At 43.8% G+C, this 19,638-nt stretch overlaps 2 protein-coding genes across 5 annotated transcripts in view; both read right to left on the bottom strand.

Annotated features, from left to right (window-relative positions):
- The window catches only part of LOC139564394 (mucin-3A-like), a 74,363-nt gene that overhangs the window by 39,577 nt on the left and 15,148 nt on the right, over positions 1–19,638 (bottom strand). The window lies entirely within an intron of this gene.
- On the bottom strand, positions 3,001–17,242 carry LOC139564405 (uncharacterized). 3 transcript variants are annotated; one of them, XM_071383926.1, is made up of 8 exons: positions 16,921–17,224; positions 9,940–10,251; positions 9,694–9,742; positions 7,290–7,601; positions 7,092–7,148; positions 6,624–6,740; positions 4,135–4,236; positions 3,001–3,948 (listed from the first exon to the last, which is right to left on the bottom strand). In XM_071383926.1, exons 2-8 carry the CDS (start codon positions 9,955–9,957, stop codon positions 3,884–3,886), a joined length of 720 nt encoding a protein of 239 aa, XP_071240027.1. In that variant the 5' UTR covers positions 9,958–10,251; positions 16,921–17,224; the 3' UTR covers positions 3,001–3,883. The 3 variants fall into 3 exon arrangements, with proteins under 3 accessions (XP_071240027.1, XP_071240010.1, XP_071240020.1); XM_071383909.1 differs by lacking the exons at positions 9,694–9,742; positions 9,940–10,251 and having other exon boundaries at positions 16,921–17,242; XM_071383919.1 differs by lacking the exons at positions 9,940–10,251; positions 16,921–17,224 and having other exon boundaries at positions 9,694–9,893.

A 19,638-nucleotide genomic window follows, 5' to 3' on the forward strand; every position in this document is an offset into this window, starting at 1 on the left:
GAGGTCCTGTAGAACCATGTCCAGATAAAGCGTCCAGGGTGAAAAAGGTTTATGAAAAAAGTTGAAAAAAGACGTTGGTAAATGTGTTAGATGCAGATTTGGAATAAAACCAAAAAGTTTGGCAAGTAGCCAAGTAGCCTCAAACAGCACAGCAGCGCGGAGACAAGTCCTAGAATGACCCAGCATTTCAATGCCTTATGAGTTCAGGACTCTTTTCAATCTGTATCGCTGAAGCGTTAGAGATTGTGCAATTGAAATGTAAAGGTGATTTCTGATTGAGCCGACATATGCCAAGTTTACCGTGAATGCAGTGTCATCTAATGCGGGAACATTGCATTTCAATTTCAATCACGCTGTAACGTTGAATTTACGCGAAGCGAATTGAATAGAGCCCTTAGCTCAACTGTGGTACCCCATCAGAATCCAAATTATACGATTGTTTCAAAACATGGTTAATGTAACGGGTGTCGTCCTCCTCTTCCTCGGAAGAGGAGAGGAGAGAAGGATCGGTGGACCAATACGCAGCGAGGTATGTAGACATAATGAATTTATTTAAACAAGAACAAAAAACGAACTATACTTGAAATGATTACAAAATAACAAACGGACAACGTAGACGAAACCTGAACATGGAACTTACATAACAACACGAAGAACACACGAGCAGGAAACAGACTACATCAAAACGAAAACAACCGAAACAATCCCGTGTGGTGCGCAGACACAAACACAGGAGACAATCACCCACAAACAAACAGTGTGAAACAGCCAACCTATATATGGTTCTCAATCAGAGGAAAACGTCAAACACCTGTCTCTGATTGAGAACCATATAAGGCTAATTACAAGTGACCTAAACATAGAAACACAAAACATAGAATGCCCACCCCAACTCACGCCCTGACCAACTAAACACATACAAAAATAACATAAAACAGGTCAGGAACGTGACAGTTAAAACTTTCATTTCGATATCATGGATGGTCAGTCCTTAAATCCATAGCTATGTCTATGAATTTAAGAGTGGTTAAATTTTTTTAATGCAGATTTCCTCTCTAAAGTGGAGTTAATGCTTTTTTAATTTGAATTAAATAAATGTCACTGTAGATCAGGGTTGGGTAGGTTACTTTCTAAATGTAATCTATTACAATTACTAGCTACCTGTCCAAAATTGTAATTAGTAATATGATTACTTTCCCCTTAAGAGGCATTAGAAGAAGATAAAAAGGATCCATCAAATGCATTTGGTGTGTCATATTGGTCTTTGACTTGTGGTCAGACTTGCTCAGGTGGAACAAACTTAGGGCCCGATTCAATCAGATCTGCTTTAGCCGACATCCACATAGCTGATGTTCTGACAGTGTCAGAGGTGGAACTGCGTTACAGCTGTCAAATCCACAAGCGGAACCTGGAATTATACTGAAAGCAGACATTGCCATTGGCAACCAGAAGAGGTTGGAGTGTATTCAGAGACAGACAGGAAGATCATCATCATCAGAAGGACCAATGAGAGTCCGTCACTGATGTGACAGCTCTGAAGTTCAATAACGATGTTATGAAATTCAAAATGTTGGCGAGATATTTCAACTCTTTATGGCAAGCGTTAATGTCTGACTGAAAACATTTGAGGCTGCTTTGAGCCACAATCATATTTTATCAGGTATAAAGGTATATGTTGTCCTTAAGCCAGTTTGCCACAACTTTGGAAGTATGCTTGGAGTCATTGTCCATTTGGAAGACCCATTTGCGACCAAGCTTTAACTTCCTGACTGATGTCTTGAGATGTTGCTTCAATATATCCACCTAATTTTCCTCCCTCATGATGCCATCTATTTTGTGAAGTGCACCAGTCCCTCCTGCAGCAAAGCACCCCCACAACATGATTCTGCCACCTCCGTGCTTCACGGTTGGGATGATGTTCTTCGGCTTGCAAGCCTCCCCCTTTTTCCTCCAAACATAACGATGGTCATTATGGCCAAACAATTCTATTTTTGTTTCATCAGACCAGAGGACATTTCTCCAAAATGTACGATTTTTGTCCCCATGTGCAGTTGCAAACCGTAGTCTGGCTTTTTTACGGTGGTTTTGGAGCAGTGACTTCTTCCTTGCTGAGCAGCCTTTCAGGTTATGTCGATATAGGACTCGTTTTACTGTGGATGAAGATACTCTTGTATCTGTTTCCTCCAGCATCTTCACAAGGTCATTTGCTGTTGTTATGGTATTAATTTGCACTTTTCGCACCAAAGTACGTTCATCTCTAGGAGACAGAACGCTTCTCCTTCCTGAGCGGTTTGACGGCTGCGTGGTCCCATGGTGTTTATACTTGCGTACTATTGTTTGTACAGATGAATATGGTACCTTCAGGCATTTGGAAATTGCTCCCAAGGATGTGGAGGTCTACAATTATTTTTGGTGAGGTCTTGGCTGATTTCGTTCAATTTTTACAACGAGGCAATGAGGTTGAAGATAGGCCTTGAAATACATCCACAGGTACACCTCCAATTGACTCAAATGATGTCAATTAGCCTATCAGAAGCTTCTGAAGCCATGACATCATTTTCTGGAATTTTCCAAGCTGTTTAAAGGCACAGTCAACTTAGTGTATGTAAACGTTTGACCCACTGGAATTGTGATATAGTGAATTATAAGTGAAATAATCTGTCTGTAAACAATTGTTGGAATAAGTATATGTCCTAATCGACTTGCCAAAACTATAGTTTGTTAACAAGAAATGTGTGGAGTGGTTTAAAAACGAGTTTTAATGACTCCAACCTAAGTGTATGTAAACTTCCGACTTCAACTGTATGTAGGAAATGTATTATTGACATTAACACCAATCAGACACTAGCCCGGGTGCCAGTCTTTTAATGCTCTCTTGCCAACTCCTTATGAAATTGTCTAAACATAGAGTTGTCAAGAGAGTAGAAACAGACTGGCACCCAGGCTAAACAGACTATTACATATTATTTGTAAATAATAAAGATCCCTGAGACAAACTGTTATTTGAAAAGCTTTAATAATTAACATTGCTGTGTGCAACTTGCCTTCAACACTATCATGCAGTCAGTTTCAACAAAGATTACAGAAAAGGTAGGAAAAAGGTGTTAAACAAAAATGAATGTGTGCAAATGTATGTATATGTGTACAAAACAAAACATTATGAACACCTGCTCTTTCCATGACAAAGACTGACCAGGTGAATTCAGGTGAAAGCTATGATCCCTTATTGATGTCACTTGTTATTAAATCCACTTCAAGCATTGTAGATGAAGAGGAGGAGACAGATTAAAGAGGGATTTTTAAGCCTTGAGACAATTGAGACATCGATTGGGAAAGACAAAATATTTACGTGCCTTTGAGCGGAGTATGGTAGTAGGTGCCAGGCGCACCAGTTTGTGTCAAGAACTGCAACGCTGCTGGGTTTTTCATGCTCAACCGTTTCACGTGTGTATCAAGAATGGTCCACCAACCAAAGGACAGCCATCCAACTTGACACAACTGTGGGAAGCCTTGGAGTCAGCATCCCTGTGGAACGCTTTCAACACCTTGTAGAGTCCATAACGCTAGTTAGTAATTTACTTCAAACTGTGGGGAGGGTGTTCTTAATGTTTTGTACAGTCAATGTATGTATGGACACTTTGTACATTAAGTTTTCAACTTGCCTAGCAACACTATCATGCACTCAATTTCTAAAGAAAAATCACAGAAATCTCAAAGATGCATAAAACGTAAATAAAAAAATGGAATGTAAAAATAAGTTTGTGTGTGTATGTGTGTGTGTGTGTGTGTGTGTGTGTGTGTGTGTGTGTGTGTGTGTGTGTGTGTGTGTGTGTGTGTGTGTGTGTGTGTGTGTGTGTGTATGTTTGTAGGTATGCACAGTGATTTAGCACACTGTCAAGGAAAAGTCTTCATTGCTCTGGTCCACCCTCCTGCTTCTCTTTGGAACAGCTGAAAAGACAGATGTACTGTGTACATGTCATATTCACATACACCTTTAGCTTAAACGACATGTACACAAATCACATTGATTTAATATTTTACTTAGCCTTGCTACAGCCCAAATCATCATACATTACAATCTACACATTACTATTTCCTACTGGCTTATAGGAAGTGATTGACATGTAAACTGACCTTCAGGGCATTGATGGGAGAAGACATAGTGTATAATTACTCCAGAGGTAGCCAGTAGAACCAACACAGTGAGGATGTGACGCCACAGGAAATCAAGTGGCACTGATGGAGAGAGAGGAGAGAGATCCAGAGAGGGATATCCTTATGATATATGTACTGTATAATTCAGTAAAATGCTACTTCATTGATTTAGGGATATACACTGAGTATAACAAACATTAGGAACAGCTTCCTTAAATATTGAGTTGCACCTCCCCCACCCCATTTTGCCGTCGGAACAGCCTCAATTCGTCGAGGAATAGACTTTACAAGGTGTCGAAAGCATTCCACAGGGATGTTGGCCCATGTTGACTTCAATTTCCACATTTGTGTCAAGTTGGCTGGATGTCCTTTCAGTGGTGGACATTTCTTGATACCAGTGGAGGCTGCTGAGGGGAGGACGGCTCATTATATTGGCTTAAATGGTATAAATGGAATACCTGATACTATTCCATTCATTCCACAGAAGCCATTACCACGAGCCCGTCATCCCCAATTAAGGTGCCATCAACCTCCTGTGCTTGATACACATGGGAAACTGTAGAGTGTGGAAAATCCGTCTTTAGCCTTTTGAGGTAGATTTAACAAGTGCTTGCCTCGAAGCGAGCATAAAAGGCATTTAGCTCGTCTGGTAGGCCCTCGTCACTGGGCAGATCGCGGCTGGATTTCCCTTTGTAGTCTGTAAAAGTTTTCAAGCCCTGCCACATCCGACGAGCGTCAGAGCTGGTGTAGTAGGATTCAATCTTAATCATGTATTGACGCTTTGACTGTTTAATGGTTTGTCTGAGGGCGTTGCAGGACTTCTTATAAGCGTCCGGATTAGTGTCCCGCTCCTTGAAAGCGGCAGCTATAGCCTTTAGCTCGATGCGGATGTTGCCTGTAATTCCATGGCTTCTGGTTGGGATATCAACGTACAGACACTTTGGGGGTGAAGTTGTTGATGCACTTTTGATGAAGCCAATGACAGAGGTGGTATACTCCTCAATGCCTTTGAAGGAATCCCGGAACATAGTCTGTGCTAGCAAAACAGACCTGTACCATAGCATCCACGTCATCTGACCACTTCCGTATTATCCGAGTCACTGGTACTTCCTGCTTTAGTTTTTGCTTGTAAGCAGTTATCAGGAGGATATAATTATTGTCAGATTTACCAAATGGAGGGCGAGGGAGAGCTTAGTATGCGTCTCTGTGTGTGGAGTAAAGGTGGTTTAAAGTTTTTTTCCTCTGGTTGCACGTGACATGCTGATCTTAGTGCCAGCATCGGTTTGTGATGGTAAATAGACAGCTACGAATAATATAAATGAGAACTCTCTTGGTAGATAGTGTGGTCTACAGCTATTCATGAGGTCCTCTATCTCAGGCGAGCAATACCTGGAGACTTCTTTAATATTAGACATCGGTCACCAGCTGTTATTGACAAATAGATACACACCCCCGCCCCTCGTTTTACCAGACTTCTCTGTCCTGCCGATGCGGAGAACCCAGCCAGCTCTATATTATTCGTGTTGTCATTCAGCCACGACTCGGTAAAAGATAATATAATACAGTTTTTAATCTCCAGTTGGTAGGACAGTCTTAATCGCAGATCATCCATTTTATTTTCCAATTATTGCGTTTGGCCAATAGAACAGATGGTAGCAGAGATTTACTCACTCGCCTACGAATTTTCAGAAGGCAGCCCGATCTCTGCCCACTTTTTCTCCGTCTTTTCTTCACGCGAATGACAGAGATTTGAGCCTGTTCTCGAGAAAGCAGTATATCGTTTACTTCGGATTCGTTAAAGAAAAAATCTTTGTCCAGTTCGAGGTGAGAAATCACTGTTATGATATCCAGAAGTTCTTTACAGACAATGTGAAAAAACGAACAAAATAGCACAGCACGTTAGGAGCCCGTAAAACAGCAGCCATCCCCTCCGGCAGCATAATAACATTATCCCATTCTTCTGCAGAGAAGAATGGGAGAAACTCCCCAAATCCAGGTGTGCCAAGCTTGTAGCGTCATACCCAAGAAGATTCGATGCTGTTATCGCCGCCAAAGATACTTCAACAAAGTACTGTGTAAAGGGTCTGAATACTTTTGTAAATATGATATTTCAGTTTATTTTTATTATTAGCAAAAATGTCTAAAAACCTTTTGTTGCTTTGTCATTATGGGTTATTGTATGTAGATTGATGTGTGTCAAAAATGATTTCATGCATTTAAAAATAAGGCTGTAACATAACAAAATTTGGAAAAAGTCATGGTGTCTGAATACCGAAGGCACTGAATGTTGGGAATGACAGCGCTGGAAATTAATATTGGATTGTTTATGGAGCTAACCAAGGAGCTACAGTATAAGATCATTCTAAAAGTAACTATACAAGTGTTACACATTTTGTACTTGTTGTCAGAGAGAATCACCAGCAGCTTCTACTGTCCTGTTAAACCACAATGCTGTAAATGATCCTTACCTTTCCCCATTGGAGTCAGTGTGGGGTCAGTGGTGTTTCCTGTAGAGATCTCAGAGGTTATGACGAGTGGTGCAGTTGATTCAGTAGAATGAGGAGTCAGAATGACAAGTAAGGTTTCTGAAATGAGAACAATATCAATGGACATTATCTTATTTAGAGTTGTTGATTCCTTTAAAATCTGTGGTTTGAGTTGAGGTACATTATTCATATTAATCATTCATTAATTATGAATGTTTCATATTTATACTCAAGATTACTAATAAGTATAGGGTTGACGTGTTGTGTACTTACAATTGGATATTTGCAATAAAAAGGAAAATTGTCTCTAGAGGACCAACACACCTGTTGTAGGATTCACTGTTGTCCTAGGATAATGTTAATAATTTGATCACAACAACAGTGTTCTGTTAAAAATCATAATGAAACAAAGGTAAACATGTGTAACAGCTGTATAAATGTGTGGCCTACCTGCTACAGAAGGTGTCTGTATAGTTGTTGGATCACTGATGTGAACTCCCACCAGATCTGAAACCATTTGGGATTGAAATGTGGAATTTAGTTTGTTGGTCAGAATTAACATAGTCATACTAAGAAGATGCTAAAATCAATGTGAGTTAGATCATGAAGACCTGCAGCACTGATAGATTTCTTTAGATAATGACTCACGTGTAAAGCTGTACCCATCACTGCGTGGAGAGAGAGCGTTTGGTCCAGAGTTCACTCTGTAGTCACAGCTCACCTCCTTACTCCTCACTGACTGTAGACTTCTGATCAGATCACTCTCAGTTACAAGGAATCTACAGAACCCCTGATTGGAAGCTGAGAGGGGTTTTCTCTTCTTGATCTTTGCTGTGAAGGATGGCTGACTCTCCTCTCCAACATACAGGTTACAGGTGGTGTCAGGACTGACGGATCCACGAATCAAACAGATGATGTTGAAGTACCCATCAAAATTGACTGTAATGTCTGGTTTTGGATCTGTTAGGAAAGGACAGAGACTCCTTTTTACATCACTCTATTTGAATGTAATGTACATGTCACAAGTGACACTGACTCTTATTAAACTTGAGCCTGCCATTCTCTTTATAGTACGTATCAGCATGTCTTATTTGATATCATGCCTATTTATGAGTGCCATTTAATCATGTGTGCTGTGTCTTTATGTAACAGTTTAACTTTTGTCCGTCCCCTCGCCCCGACCCGGGCGCGATTTAACAAGTGCTTGCCTCGAAGCGAGCATAAAAGGCATTTAGCTGGTCTGGTAGACCCTCGTCACTGGGCAGCTCGCGGCTGGATTTCCCTTTGTAGTCTGTAAAAGTTTTCAAGCCCTGCCACATCCGACGAGAGTCAGAGCCAGTGTAGTAGGATTCAATCTTAATCATTTATTGACGCTTTGACTGTTTAATGGTTTGTCTGAGGGCGTTGCGGGATTTCTTATAAGCGTCCGGATTAGTGTCCTGCTCCTTGAAAGCGGCAGCTATAGCCTTTAGCTCGATACGGATGTTGCCTGTAAATCCATGGCTTCTGGTTGGGATATCAACGTACAGTCACTTTGGGGGTGAAGTCGTTGATGCACTTTTTGATGAAGCCAATGACATAGGTGGTATACTCCTCAATGCCTTTGAAGGAATCCTGGAACATAGTCTGTGCTAGCAAAACAGACCTGTACCATAGCATCCACGTCATCTGACCACTTCTGTATTACCCGAGTCACTGGTACTTCCTGCTTTAGTTTTTGCTTGTAAGCAGGAATCAGGAGGATATAATTATTGTCGAGGGCGAGGGAGATTTTTTTATGCGTCTCTGTGTGTGGAGTAAAGGTGGTTTAGAGATTTTTTCCTCTGGTTGCACGTGACATGCTGGTCTTAGTGCCAGCATCGGTTTGTGGTGGTAAATAGACAGCTACGAATAATATAAATGAGAACACTCTTGGAAGATAGTGTGGTCTACAGCTTATCATGAGGTCCTCTATCTCAGGCGAGCAATACCTGGAGACTTCTTTAATATTAGACATCGGTCACCAGCTGTTATTGACAAATAGATACACAGCCCCGCCCCTCGTCGTACCAGACGTAGCTTCTCTGTCCTGCCAATGCGGAGAACCTAGCCAGCTCTATATTATCCGTGTTGTCATTCAGCCACGACTCGGTAAAAGATAATATAATACCGTTTTTAATCTCCAGTTGGTAGGACAGTCTTAATCGCAGATCATCCATTTTATTTTCCAATTATTGCGTTTGGCCAATAGAACAGATGGTAGCAGAGATTTACTCACTCGCCTACGAATTTTCAGAAGGCAGCCCGATCTCTGCCCCCTTTTCCTCCGTCTTTTCTTCACACGAATGACAGAGATTTGAGCCTGTTCTCGAGAAAGCAGTATATCGTTCACTTCGGATTCGTTAAAGACAAAATCTTTGTCCAGTTCGAGGTGAGAAATCACTGTTATGATATCCAGAAGTTCTTTACAGACAATGTGAAAAAACGAACAAAATAGCACAGCTCGTTAGGAGCCCGTAAAACAGCAGCCATCCCCTCCGGCGGCATAATAACATTATCCCATTCTTCTGCAGAGAAGAATGGAAGAAACTCCCCAAATCCAGGTGTGCCAAGCTTGTAGCGTCATACCCAAGACGATTCGATGCTGTTATCGCCGCCAAAGATACTTCAACAAAGTACTGTGTAAAGGGTCTGAATACTTTTGTAAATATGATATTTCAGTTTATTTTTATTTTGATTATTAGCAAAAATGTCTAAAAACCTTTTTGTTGCTTTGTCATTATGGGTTATTGTATGTAGATTGATGTGTGTCAAAAATTATTTAATGCATTTAAAAATAAGGCTGTAACATAACAAAATTTCATGGTGTCTGAATAACGAAGGCACTGAATGCTGGGAATGACAGCGCTGGAAATTATTATTGGATTGTTTATGGAGCTAACCAAGGAGCTACAGTATAAGATCATTCTAAAAGTAACTTTACAAGTGTTACACATTTTGTACTTGTTGTCAGAGAGAATCACCAGCAGCTTCTATTGTCCTGTTAAACCACAATGCTGTAAATGATCCTTACCTATCCCCATTGGAGTCAGTGTGGGGTCAGTGGTGTTTCCTGTAGAGATCTCAGAGGTTATGATGAGTGGTGCAGTTGAGTCAGTAGAATGAGGATTCAGAATGACAAGTAAGGTTTGGGATTGAAATGTGGAATTTAGTTTGTTGGTCAGAATTAACATAGTCATACTAAGAAGATGCTAAAATAAAAGTGAGTCAGATCATGAAGACCTGCAGCCCTGATAGATTTCTTTATATAATGACTCACTTGCCAAGCTGTACCCATCACTGCGTGGAGAGAGAGAGTTTGGTCCTGAGCTCACTCTGTAGTCACAGCTCACCTCCTTACGCCTCACTGACTGTAGACGACTGATCAGATCACTATGTTTTGGAGTGAATATACAGAACTGCTGTCCGGATGCTGAGGTGTTTTTTCTCTTCTTGATCTTTGCTGTGAAGGATGGCTGACTCTCCTCTCCAACATACAGGTTACAGGTGGTGTCAGGACTGACTGATCCAGGAATAAAACAGATGATGGTGAAGTCCTCATCAAGATTGACTGTAATCACTGGTTTTGGATCTGTTAGGAACGTACAGAGACTCCTTTTTACATCACTCTATTTGAATGTAATGTACATGTCACAAGTGACACTGAATCTTACTAAACTTGAGCCTGCCATTCTTTTTATATGAGTTAACAGCATGTCTTATTTGATATCATTCCTATTTATGAGTGCCATTTAATCATGTGTGCTGTGTGTTTACAACGATTGCCTTTCACTTAATTCCTTACATTCTCACGTGTGAAATTAATTGCATGGACTATATTTCTTGCACGGGGGACTGGCCTGACGCAGCTGCGAGAGGCTACACCCAACTCTACCACACAGCCGGATCGGGAATCAACTGCTGTGTTAGTTTGGCCCGTTGCTTCTAGTTAGCCTACAGCCCTAAATCCCAGCCTTTTTATATATAGGACTGTAGTGATACTGTGTATTACTGTGTAAAGCTGAGTTTATAAAAAACCTTTGATTGTACTTTGGCCTGTCTCTGTGGTTGTTTGCCGTGGAATCTTAAAACTCTACTTTTGACATATACATTTCAAATATTATATGGATTTCTTGTCTTCACAACAGCTATTTTGAAATGACATTGGATGAGATTGTGATTTAAACAGAATCATTCAAGACAATCTGAATAATAATTTCTTACAAAAAATTGTAACAGAGACAGATCCCCTGTGCATCCATGGATAGTGAGGTTCTACTGTGTAAAAACATCTCAGTTTGTGTCATGTTTTGTCTTTGATCATGTCTTGTCCCTGTGCTTCCCTCTGCTGGTCTTATTAGGTTCTTTCTCTTTCTCTCTCTCTATCGTTCCGTTCATGCTCCCAGCTGTTTCTCATTCTCCCTACGACCTCATTTACTCTTTCACACCTGTCCCCTATTTTGCCCTCTGATTAGAGTCCCTATTTCTCCCTCTGTTTTCCGCTCCTGTCCTTGTCGGATTCTTGTTTGATGTTTGCTGTTCCTGTGTCCTTGTTTCGCCCTGTCGTGTTCTTTGCCTTCTTCAGATGCTGCGTGTGAGCAGGTGTCAATGTCAGCTACGGCCAGTGCCTTCCCGAAGCGACCTGCAGTCTGTGGTCGCGTCTCCAGGCGTTCCTCTCTAGTGACGAGAGGATTTCAGTTTCCTGTTTTGGATTACCATTGATTATATCCAGGAGAATCATTATTTGTTTTATACTGGAATAAAGACTCTGTTACTATTACGTCGCTTTTGGGTCCTCATTCATCAGCATAACAGAAGAATCCGACCAAGATGGACCCAGCGACTATGGATTCTCTCAACACTGCCGTCGAGTTCCAGGGAGCAATGCTCGGCAGACACGAGCAGGAATTGTTTGCTGCTCGTCATGCCGTTGAGACCCTGGCCGCTCAGGTCTCCGATCTCTCTGGACAGTTTCAGAGTCTTCGTCTCGTGCCACCAGCTACTTCCTGGTCTTCCGAGTCTCCGGAACCTAGGGTTAATAACCCACCATGTTACTCTGGGCAGCCCACTGAGTGTCGCTCCTTTCTCACCCAGTGTGATATTGTGTTCTCTCTCCAGCCCAACACGTACTCAAGAGAGAGAGCTCGGATCGCTTACGTCATATCACTCCTTACTGGTCGGGCTCGGGAGTGGGGCACAGCTATCTGGGAGGCAAGGGCTGAGTGTTCTAACGATTATCAGAACTTTAAAGAGGAGATGATACGGGTTTTTGATCGTTCAGTTTTTGGGAAGGAGGCTTCCAGGGCCCTGGCTTCCCTATGTCAAGGTGATCGATCCATAACGGATTACTCTATAGAGTTTCGCACTCTTGCTGCCTCCAGTGACTGGAACGAGCCGGCGTTGCTCGCTCGTTTTCTGGAGGGACTTCACGCTGAGGTTAAGGATGAGATTCTCTCCCGGGAGGTTCCTTCCAGCGTGGACTCTTTGATTGCACTCGCCATCCGCATAGAACGACGGATAGATCTTCGTCATCGAGCTCGTGGAAGAGAGCTCGCGTTAACGGTGCTTCCCCTCTCCGCATCTCAACCATCTCCTCCCACCGGCTCAGAGACTGAGCCCATGCAGCTGGGAGGTATTCGCATCTCGACTAAGGAGAGGGAACGGAGAATCACCAACCGCCTTTGCCTCTATTGCGGTTCTGCTGGACATTTTGTCATGTCATGTCCAGTAAAAGCCAGAGCTCATCAGTAAGCGGAGGGCTACTGGTGAGCGCTACTACTCAGGTCTCTCCTTCAAGATCCTGTACTACCTTGTCGGTCCATCTACGCTGGACCGGTTCGGCTGCTTCCTGCAGTGCCTTGATAGACTCAGGGGCTGAGGGTTGTTTTATGGACGAAGCATGGGCTCGGAAACATGACATTCCTCTCAGACAGTTAGGGAAGCCCACGCCCATGTTCGCCTTAGATGGTAGTCTTCTCCCCAGTATCAGATGTGAGACACTACCTTTAACCCTCACAGTATCTGGTAACCACAGTGAGACCATTTCCTTTTTGATTTTTCGTTCACCTTTTACACCTGTTGTTTTGGGTCATCCCTGGCTAGTATGTCATAATCCTTCTATTAATTGGTCAAGTAATTCTATCCTATCTTGGAACGTTTCTTGTCATGTGAAGTGTTTAATGTCTGCTATCCCTCCTGTGTCTTCTGTCCCCTCTACTCAGGAGGAACCTGGTGATTTGACAGGAGTGCCGGAGGAATATCATGATCTGCGCACGGTCTTCAGTCGGTCCAGAGCCAGCTCCCTTCCTCCTCACCGGTCGTATGATTGTTGTATTGATCTCCTTCCGGGGACCACTCCCCCTCGGGGTAGACTATACTCTCTGTCGGCTCCCGAACGTAAGGCTCTCGAGGATTATCTGTCTGTTTCTCTCGACGCCGGTACCGTGGTGCCTTCTTCCTCTCCCGCCGGAGCGGGATTTTTCTTTGTTAAGAAGAAGGACGGTACTCTGCGCCCCTGCGTGGATTATCGAGGGCTGAATGACATAACGGTTAAGAATCGTTATCCGCTTCCCCTTATGTCGTCAGCCTTCGAGATTTTGCAGGGAGCCAGGTGCTTTACTAAGTTGGACCTTCGTAACGCTTACCATCTCGTACGCATCAGAGAGGGGGACGAGTGGAAAACGGCGTTTAACACTCCGTTAGGGCATTTTGAATACCGGGTTCTGCCGTTCGGTCTCGCTAATGCTCCAGCTGTCTTTCAGGCATTAGTTAATGATGTACTGAGAGACATGCTGAACATTTTTGTTTTCGTTTACCTTGACGATATCCTGATTTTTTCACCGTCACTCGAGATTCATGTTCAGCACGTTCGACGTGTACTCCAGCGCCTTTTAGAGAATTGTCTCTACGTGAAGGCTGAGAAGTGCGCCTTTCATGTCTCCTCTGTCACTTTTCTCGGTTCTGTTATTTCCGCTGAAGGCATTCAGATGGATCCCGCTAAGGTCCAGGCTGTCAGCGATTGGCCCGTCCCTAAGTCACGTGTCGAGTTGCAGCGCTTTCTCGGTTTCGCTAATTTCTATCGGCGTTTCATTCGTAATTTCGGTCAAGTGGCTGCCCCTCTCACAGCTCTGACTTCTGTCAAGACTTGCTTTAAGTGGTCCGGTTCCGCCCAGGGAGCTTTTGATCTCCTCAAGAAGCGTTTTACATCCGCCCCTATCCTTGTTACTCCTGACGTCACTAAACAATTCATTGTCGAGGTTGACGCTTCAGAGGTGGGCGTGGGAGCCATTCTGTCTCAGCGCTTCCAGTCTGACGATAAGGTCCATCCTTGCGCTTACTTTTCTCATCGCCTGTCGCCATCGGAACGCAACTATGATGTGGGTAACCGCGAACTGCTCGCCATCCGCTTAGCCATAGGCGAATGGCGACAGTGGTTGGAGGGGGCGACCGTCCCTTTTGTCGTTTGGACTGACCATAAGAACCTTGAGTACATCCGTTCGGCCAAACGACTTAATGCACGTCAAGCTCGTTGGGCGTTGTTTTTCGCTCGTTTCGAGTTCGTGATTTCCTATCGTCCGGGAAATAAGAACACCAAGCCTGATGCCTTATCCCGTCTCTTTAGTTCTTCTGTGGCTTCTACCGACCCCGAGGGGATTCTCCCTGAAGGGCGTGTTGTCGGGTTGACTGTCTGGGGAATTGAGAGACAGGTAAAGCAAGCACTCACTCACACTGCGTCGCCGCGCGCTTGTCCTAGTAACCTTCTGTTCGTTCCTGTCTCTACTCGTCTGGCTGTTCTTCAGTGGGCTCACTCTGCCAAGTTAGCTGGCCACCCCGGCGTTCGGGGTACGCTTGCTTCTATTCGCCAGCGGTTTTGGTGGCCTACTCAGGAGCGGGACACGCGTCGTTTCGTGGCTGCTTGTTCGGACTGCGCGCAGACTAAGTCAGGTAACTCTCCTCCTGCCGGTCGTCTCAGACCGCTTCCCATTCCTTCTCGACCATGGTCTCACATCGCCTTAGACTTTATTACCGGTCTGCCTTCGTCTGCGGGGAAGACTGTGATTCTTACGGTTATCGATAGGTTCTCTAAGGCGGCACATTTCATTCCCCTCGCTAAGCTTCCTTCCGCTAAGGAGACGGCACAAATCATCATTGAGAATGTGTTCAGAATTCATGGCCTCCCGTTAGACGCCGTTTCAGACAGAGGTCCGCAATTCACGTCACAGTTTTGGAGGGAGTTCTGTCGTTTGATTGGTGCTTCCGTCAGTCCCTCTTCCGGGTTTCATCCCCAGTCTAACGGTCAAGCAGAAAGGGCCAATCAGTCGATTGGTCGCATTTTACGCAGCCTTTCGTTTCGAAACCCTGCGTCTTGGGCAGAACAGCTCCCCTGGGCTGAGTACGCTCACAACTCGCTTCCTTCGTCTGCTACCGGGCTGTCCCCGTTTCAGAGTAGTCTTGGCTACCAGCCTCCTCTGTTTTCGTCCCAGCTCGCCGAGTCCAGCGTTCCCTCCGCTCAGGCTTTTGTCCAACGTTGTGAGCGCACCTGGAGGAGGGTCAGGTCTGCACTTTGCCGTTACAGGGCGCAGACTGTGAGAGCCGCCAATAAACGTAGGATTAAGAGTCCTAGGTATTGTCGCGGTCAGAGAGTGTGGCTTTCCACTCGTAACCTTCCCCTTACGACAGCTTCTCGCAAGTTGACTCCGCGGTTCATTGGTCCGTTCCGTGTCTCTCAGGTCGTCAATCCTGTCGCTGTGCGACTGCTTCTTCCGCAACATCTTCGTCGCGTCCACCCTGTCTTCCATGTCTCCTGTGTCAAGCCTTTTCTTCGCGCCCCCGTTCGTCTTCCCTCCCCCCCCCCCGTCCTTGTCGAGGGCGCTCCTATTTACAAGGTACGGAAGATCATGGACATGCGTTCTCGGGGACGTGGTCACCAGTACTTAGTGGATTGGGAGGGTTACGGTCCTGAGGAGAGGAGTTGGGTTCCATCTCGGGACGTGCTGGACCGTTCGTTGATTGATGATTTCCTTCGTTGCCGCCAGGGTTCCTCCTCGAGTGCGCCAGGAGGCGCTCGGTGAGTGGGGGGGTACTGTCATGTTTTGTCTTTGATCATGTCTTGTCCCTGTGCTTCCCTCTGCTGGTCTTATTAGGTTCTTTCTCTTTCTCTCTCTCTATCGTTCCGTTCATGCTCCCAGCTGTTTCTCATTCTCCCTACGACCTCATTTACTCTTTCACACCTGTCCCCTATTTTGCCCTCTGATTAGAGTCCCTATTTCTCCCTCTGTTTTCCGCTCCTGTCCTTGTCGGATTCTTGTTTGATGTTTGCTGTTCCTGTGTCCTTGTTTCGCCCTGTCGTGTTCTTTGCCTTCTTCAGATGCTGCGTGTGAGCAGGTGTCAATGTCAGCTACGGCCAGTGCCTTCCCGAAGCGACCTGCAGTCTGTGGTCGCGTCTCCAGGCGTTCCTCTCTAGTGACGAGAGGATTTCAGTTTCCTGTTTTGGATTACCATTGATTATATCCAGGAGAATCATTATTTGTTTTATACTGGAATAAAGACTCTGTTACTATTACGTCGCTTTTGGGTCCTCATTCATCAGCATAACAGTTTGATCTCAGCAGATGAACTTTGACCTGCCCACGAGAGCAGTTCAGTCCCCGTGAGTGAACTCGTACAGGGTGAGGGTTTAGGATCTCTCCCCTCTGTGTAGAAGTAACACTGATCTACAGAGACAGATGGAGGAGTCTGACAGCTCAGCTGAACTGAGTCTCTCTCTCTGATGACTTTAGAACGGCAGGGGCTGCAGGTAGCCTAGTGGTTAGGCCAGTATCAAAAGGTTCCTAGATCGAATCCCTGAGCTGACAATGTAAAAATCTGTCAATCTGGCCCTGAACAAGGCAGTTAACCCACTGTTCCTAGGCCGTCATTGTAAATAAGAATTTGTTCTTAACTGACTTAACTAGTTAAAAATAAACTGACTGTCAGACTCGGAGGAGGTGGGTCCGTGAATAGAGTGTATTACTGTGTAGAGTGTCTCTTTGAATGTTGCATTTAAAAACATTACTGGTTATCAATACATACTAACAACATGGAAAATCCATAAATAAAATGTTCAACTATATCAGTATTTATGATTGTACAAAGTACAGAAAATTCTATCATTATGTGAAATGAAGACGTTTAGGAAATAAGACATTATAAGATCTCATTTTCAGAACGAGCATAATTAATATAACAGTGACGTGTATAATTTTATAAACCACCTACTTACCCTGAACAGTGACTGAGACAGGGTCACTTAAAGGAGATGTGTGAGACTTCCATACAGTGTAGTAACACGTCACTTTGACCACAGCTGGAAATGTTGGACCAGACCTCTTGAGCAGCTCAGTTCCTGTTATTGTCTGCGTACACGATGAGTCTGGAAGAATCTTCTCCCCCTCAATGTAGAAGTAACAGTGAGACACAGGGAGAGATGGAGGAGTCTCACAACTCAGCAGAACTGATTCTGTCTCTCTGATGACTGTAGAACTCACTGTCAGCTGAGGAATGTCTGTGAGAATAGAGGAATGTAGCATTTAGCATTTAGTGGTTTTGAGAAATGTACTGATAGCCTAGTCCCTCCTTGTTATTTCAGACTTAAGGATCTTGAGTCCATTAACTCATGCAGCGACAGTATGGGAAATGAAGGAGATATAATATATTGCTTGATTGCTTCATCTAATAGCTAATGACAACACACAGTATGATAACATATCCCAAGAGGAACATGGTAATGATGGCACAACAGTACATTGTTTACAAACATTCAAATAGTCTTCTTACCCTGAATTGTGACTGTTGAAGGCTCACTGTATATGGATCTAATTTGTGAACCTGTAGCACTGTACTGACATTGTATTTTGACCTCAGCTGGTGAACTCTGACCTGTCCACTTCACCAGTAGTGTTCCTGTGAGTGTCTGATGACAGGGTGATGGTAGGGTGAATTCTACTTGCCCAGACATTTTGAAGTAACACTCAGAGACAGATGGAGGAGTCTGACAGTTCAGCTGAACAGAGTCTCTCTCTTTGATGACTGCAGGAATCACTGTCAGACTGGGCCGAGGAAGATCTGTGAGATCAGAGGGATGATGGAGTGTCTTTTTTAATTGAATTATAAATTCATTTTCAATGTTTACCTACTCATACAGATAATGTACAACTTAATATTATATACGTTTGGAAGAGAAAAACAATTAAGACACTGTTGTCTATTTAAGAAATAAACAATGAGAACCTGTGCCAGGAACAGCCCTTAGGAGGGAATTATCACACAATAATCTTCAGCTTCGATGGGTTTTTGTAAAACGGTTGCCAACATAAAAACAAAAGATTAAGGACACGTTTTCATTAAAGACGTTATTGAAATGAGCATTTTTTATTTATTTCATCCTTCCACCAGAACATATGCGCCTCATTTTCAAACATTCCTATATGGGCACAGCCGAACAACGGAAGTCATGGATTCGACTTCCGCTTTAATACCTACTGCAGCACGCCGGTGGCAAACTTGCCAGCGAAAATTATTTAAAAGAGTCAAATTATAGAGATAAGTCAAGTAAACAAGTATAAGTTTAGTTTTATATTTATTTCATTCAGGTTCGCTAATGTTAGCTAAACTTATTAGTAGCCTAGGCTAGTTGTGTTTTGAAAATAACGTTAGTTGTGTTGTGTCAGAGTTAAAGCCAGCGCCATCCAAGCCAATAACTATAATGATAAACTATAGGCTACATTACTATAAAATGTTAGTGAGCATCCATACTAGAGAAAAATGTATAGTTTATCGATCTACAGTCCTACACCTGTCAATCAGCTGATCAACGCATCCTACTGCACGCTGTCTATTAATAAGGTGGTAACAAAAGACCATTCATGAGGTCTCTAACACACAGATACTGGTTCAGACCATTCAGTGCTTTCAAGGTGTGTTCATTGTCAGTGACAACTGAACCCTGCTTGGGTAGAGCCGAAAGAACGAACCCTGCTCGGGTAGAGCCGAAAGAATGAACCCTGCTCGGGTAGAGCCGAAAGAACGAACCCTGCTCGGGTAGAGCCGAAAGAACGAACCCTGCTCGGGTAGAGCCGAAAGAACGAACCCTGCTCGGGTAGAGCCGAAAGAACGAACCCTGCTCGGGTAGAGCCGAAAGAACGAACCCTGCTCGGGTAGAGCCAAATGAACATTGGCCACCGATTGGGAATAAACTGCTGTGACATATGGATGAATCTCTCTCTCTGATGACTGTAGAACTGACTGTCTGCCTGGGAGGAGGTTGGTCTGTGAGATCAGAAGAATAGAGTGTGCTTCTTTGAAAGTTGCATTTAAGGGGCCTCCTGAGTGTGCAGTACAGTAAAACATACAGTAAGACCTATTATGTGAAATGAAGACACTGATGAAATATGACATAAGATCTCATTTTCAGAAAGATCACAACGAGTATGGTATAACAGGGAAGTGTATAATTTTATAAACCACCTACTTACCCTGAATAGTGACTGAGACAGGGTCACTTAAAGGAGATGTGTGAGACTTCTCTACAGTGTAGGAACACTTCACTTTGACAACATCTGGAAATGTTGGATCTGCCCTCTTGAGCAGCTCTGTTCCTGTGAGTGTCTGAGTACAGGATGAGTCTGTAAGATTCTTTCCCGCCTCTATGTAGAAGTAACATTGAGACACATGGAGAGATGGAGGCGTCTCACAACTCAGCTGAACTGAGTCTCTCTCGTTGATGACTGCAGAGCTCACTGTCAGACTGGGAGGAGGAAGGTCTATGAGATCAGAGGGATGATTGTCACGTTCCTGACCTGTTTTCTGTTATTTTTGTATGTGTTAGTCGGTCAGGGCGTGAGTTTGGGTGGGCAGTCTATGTTATGTGTTTCTATGTTGGTTAATGGGTGACCTGATATGGTTCTCAATTAGAGGCAGGTGGTTTAGTGCGTGGTGCCGG

Source organism: Salvelinus alpinus, chromosome 2, assembly GCF_045679555.1.
Source record: "Salvelinus alpinus chromosome 2, SLU_Salpinus.1, whole genome shotgun sequence".
In the NCBI taxonomy this organism is placed as follows: domain Eukaryota; kingdom Metazoa; phylum Chordata; class Actinopteri; order Salmoniformes; family Salmonidae; genus Salvelinus; species Salvelinus alpinus.

What these genes read in the sequence shown, in the direction of transcription:
- LOC139564405 (XM_071383909.1), bottom strand. Translation starts at nt 17,227, where the DNA reads ATGCTACATTCCTCTATTCTCACAGACATTCCTCAGCTGACAGTGAGT. An exon ending in TGTCTCAGTCACTGTTCAGG is followed by an intron (nt 7,602 to 16,920) that starts GTAAGTAGGTGG and finishes CTTTCCTAACAG; the next exon opens with ATCCAAAACCAGACATTACA. An exon ending in CTCCCATCAATGCCCTGAAG is followed by an intron (nt 3,949 to 4,134) that starts GTCAGTTTACAT and finishes CTGTCTTTTCAG; the next exon opens with CTGTTCCAAAGAGAAGCAGG.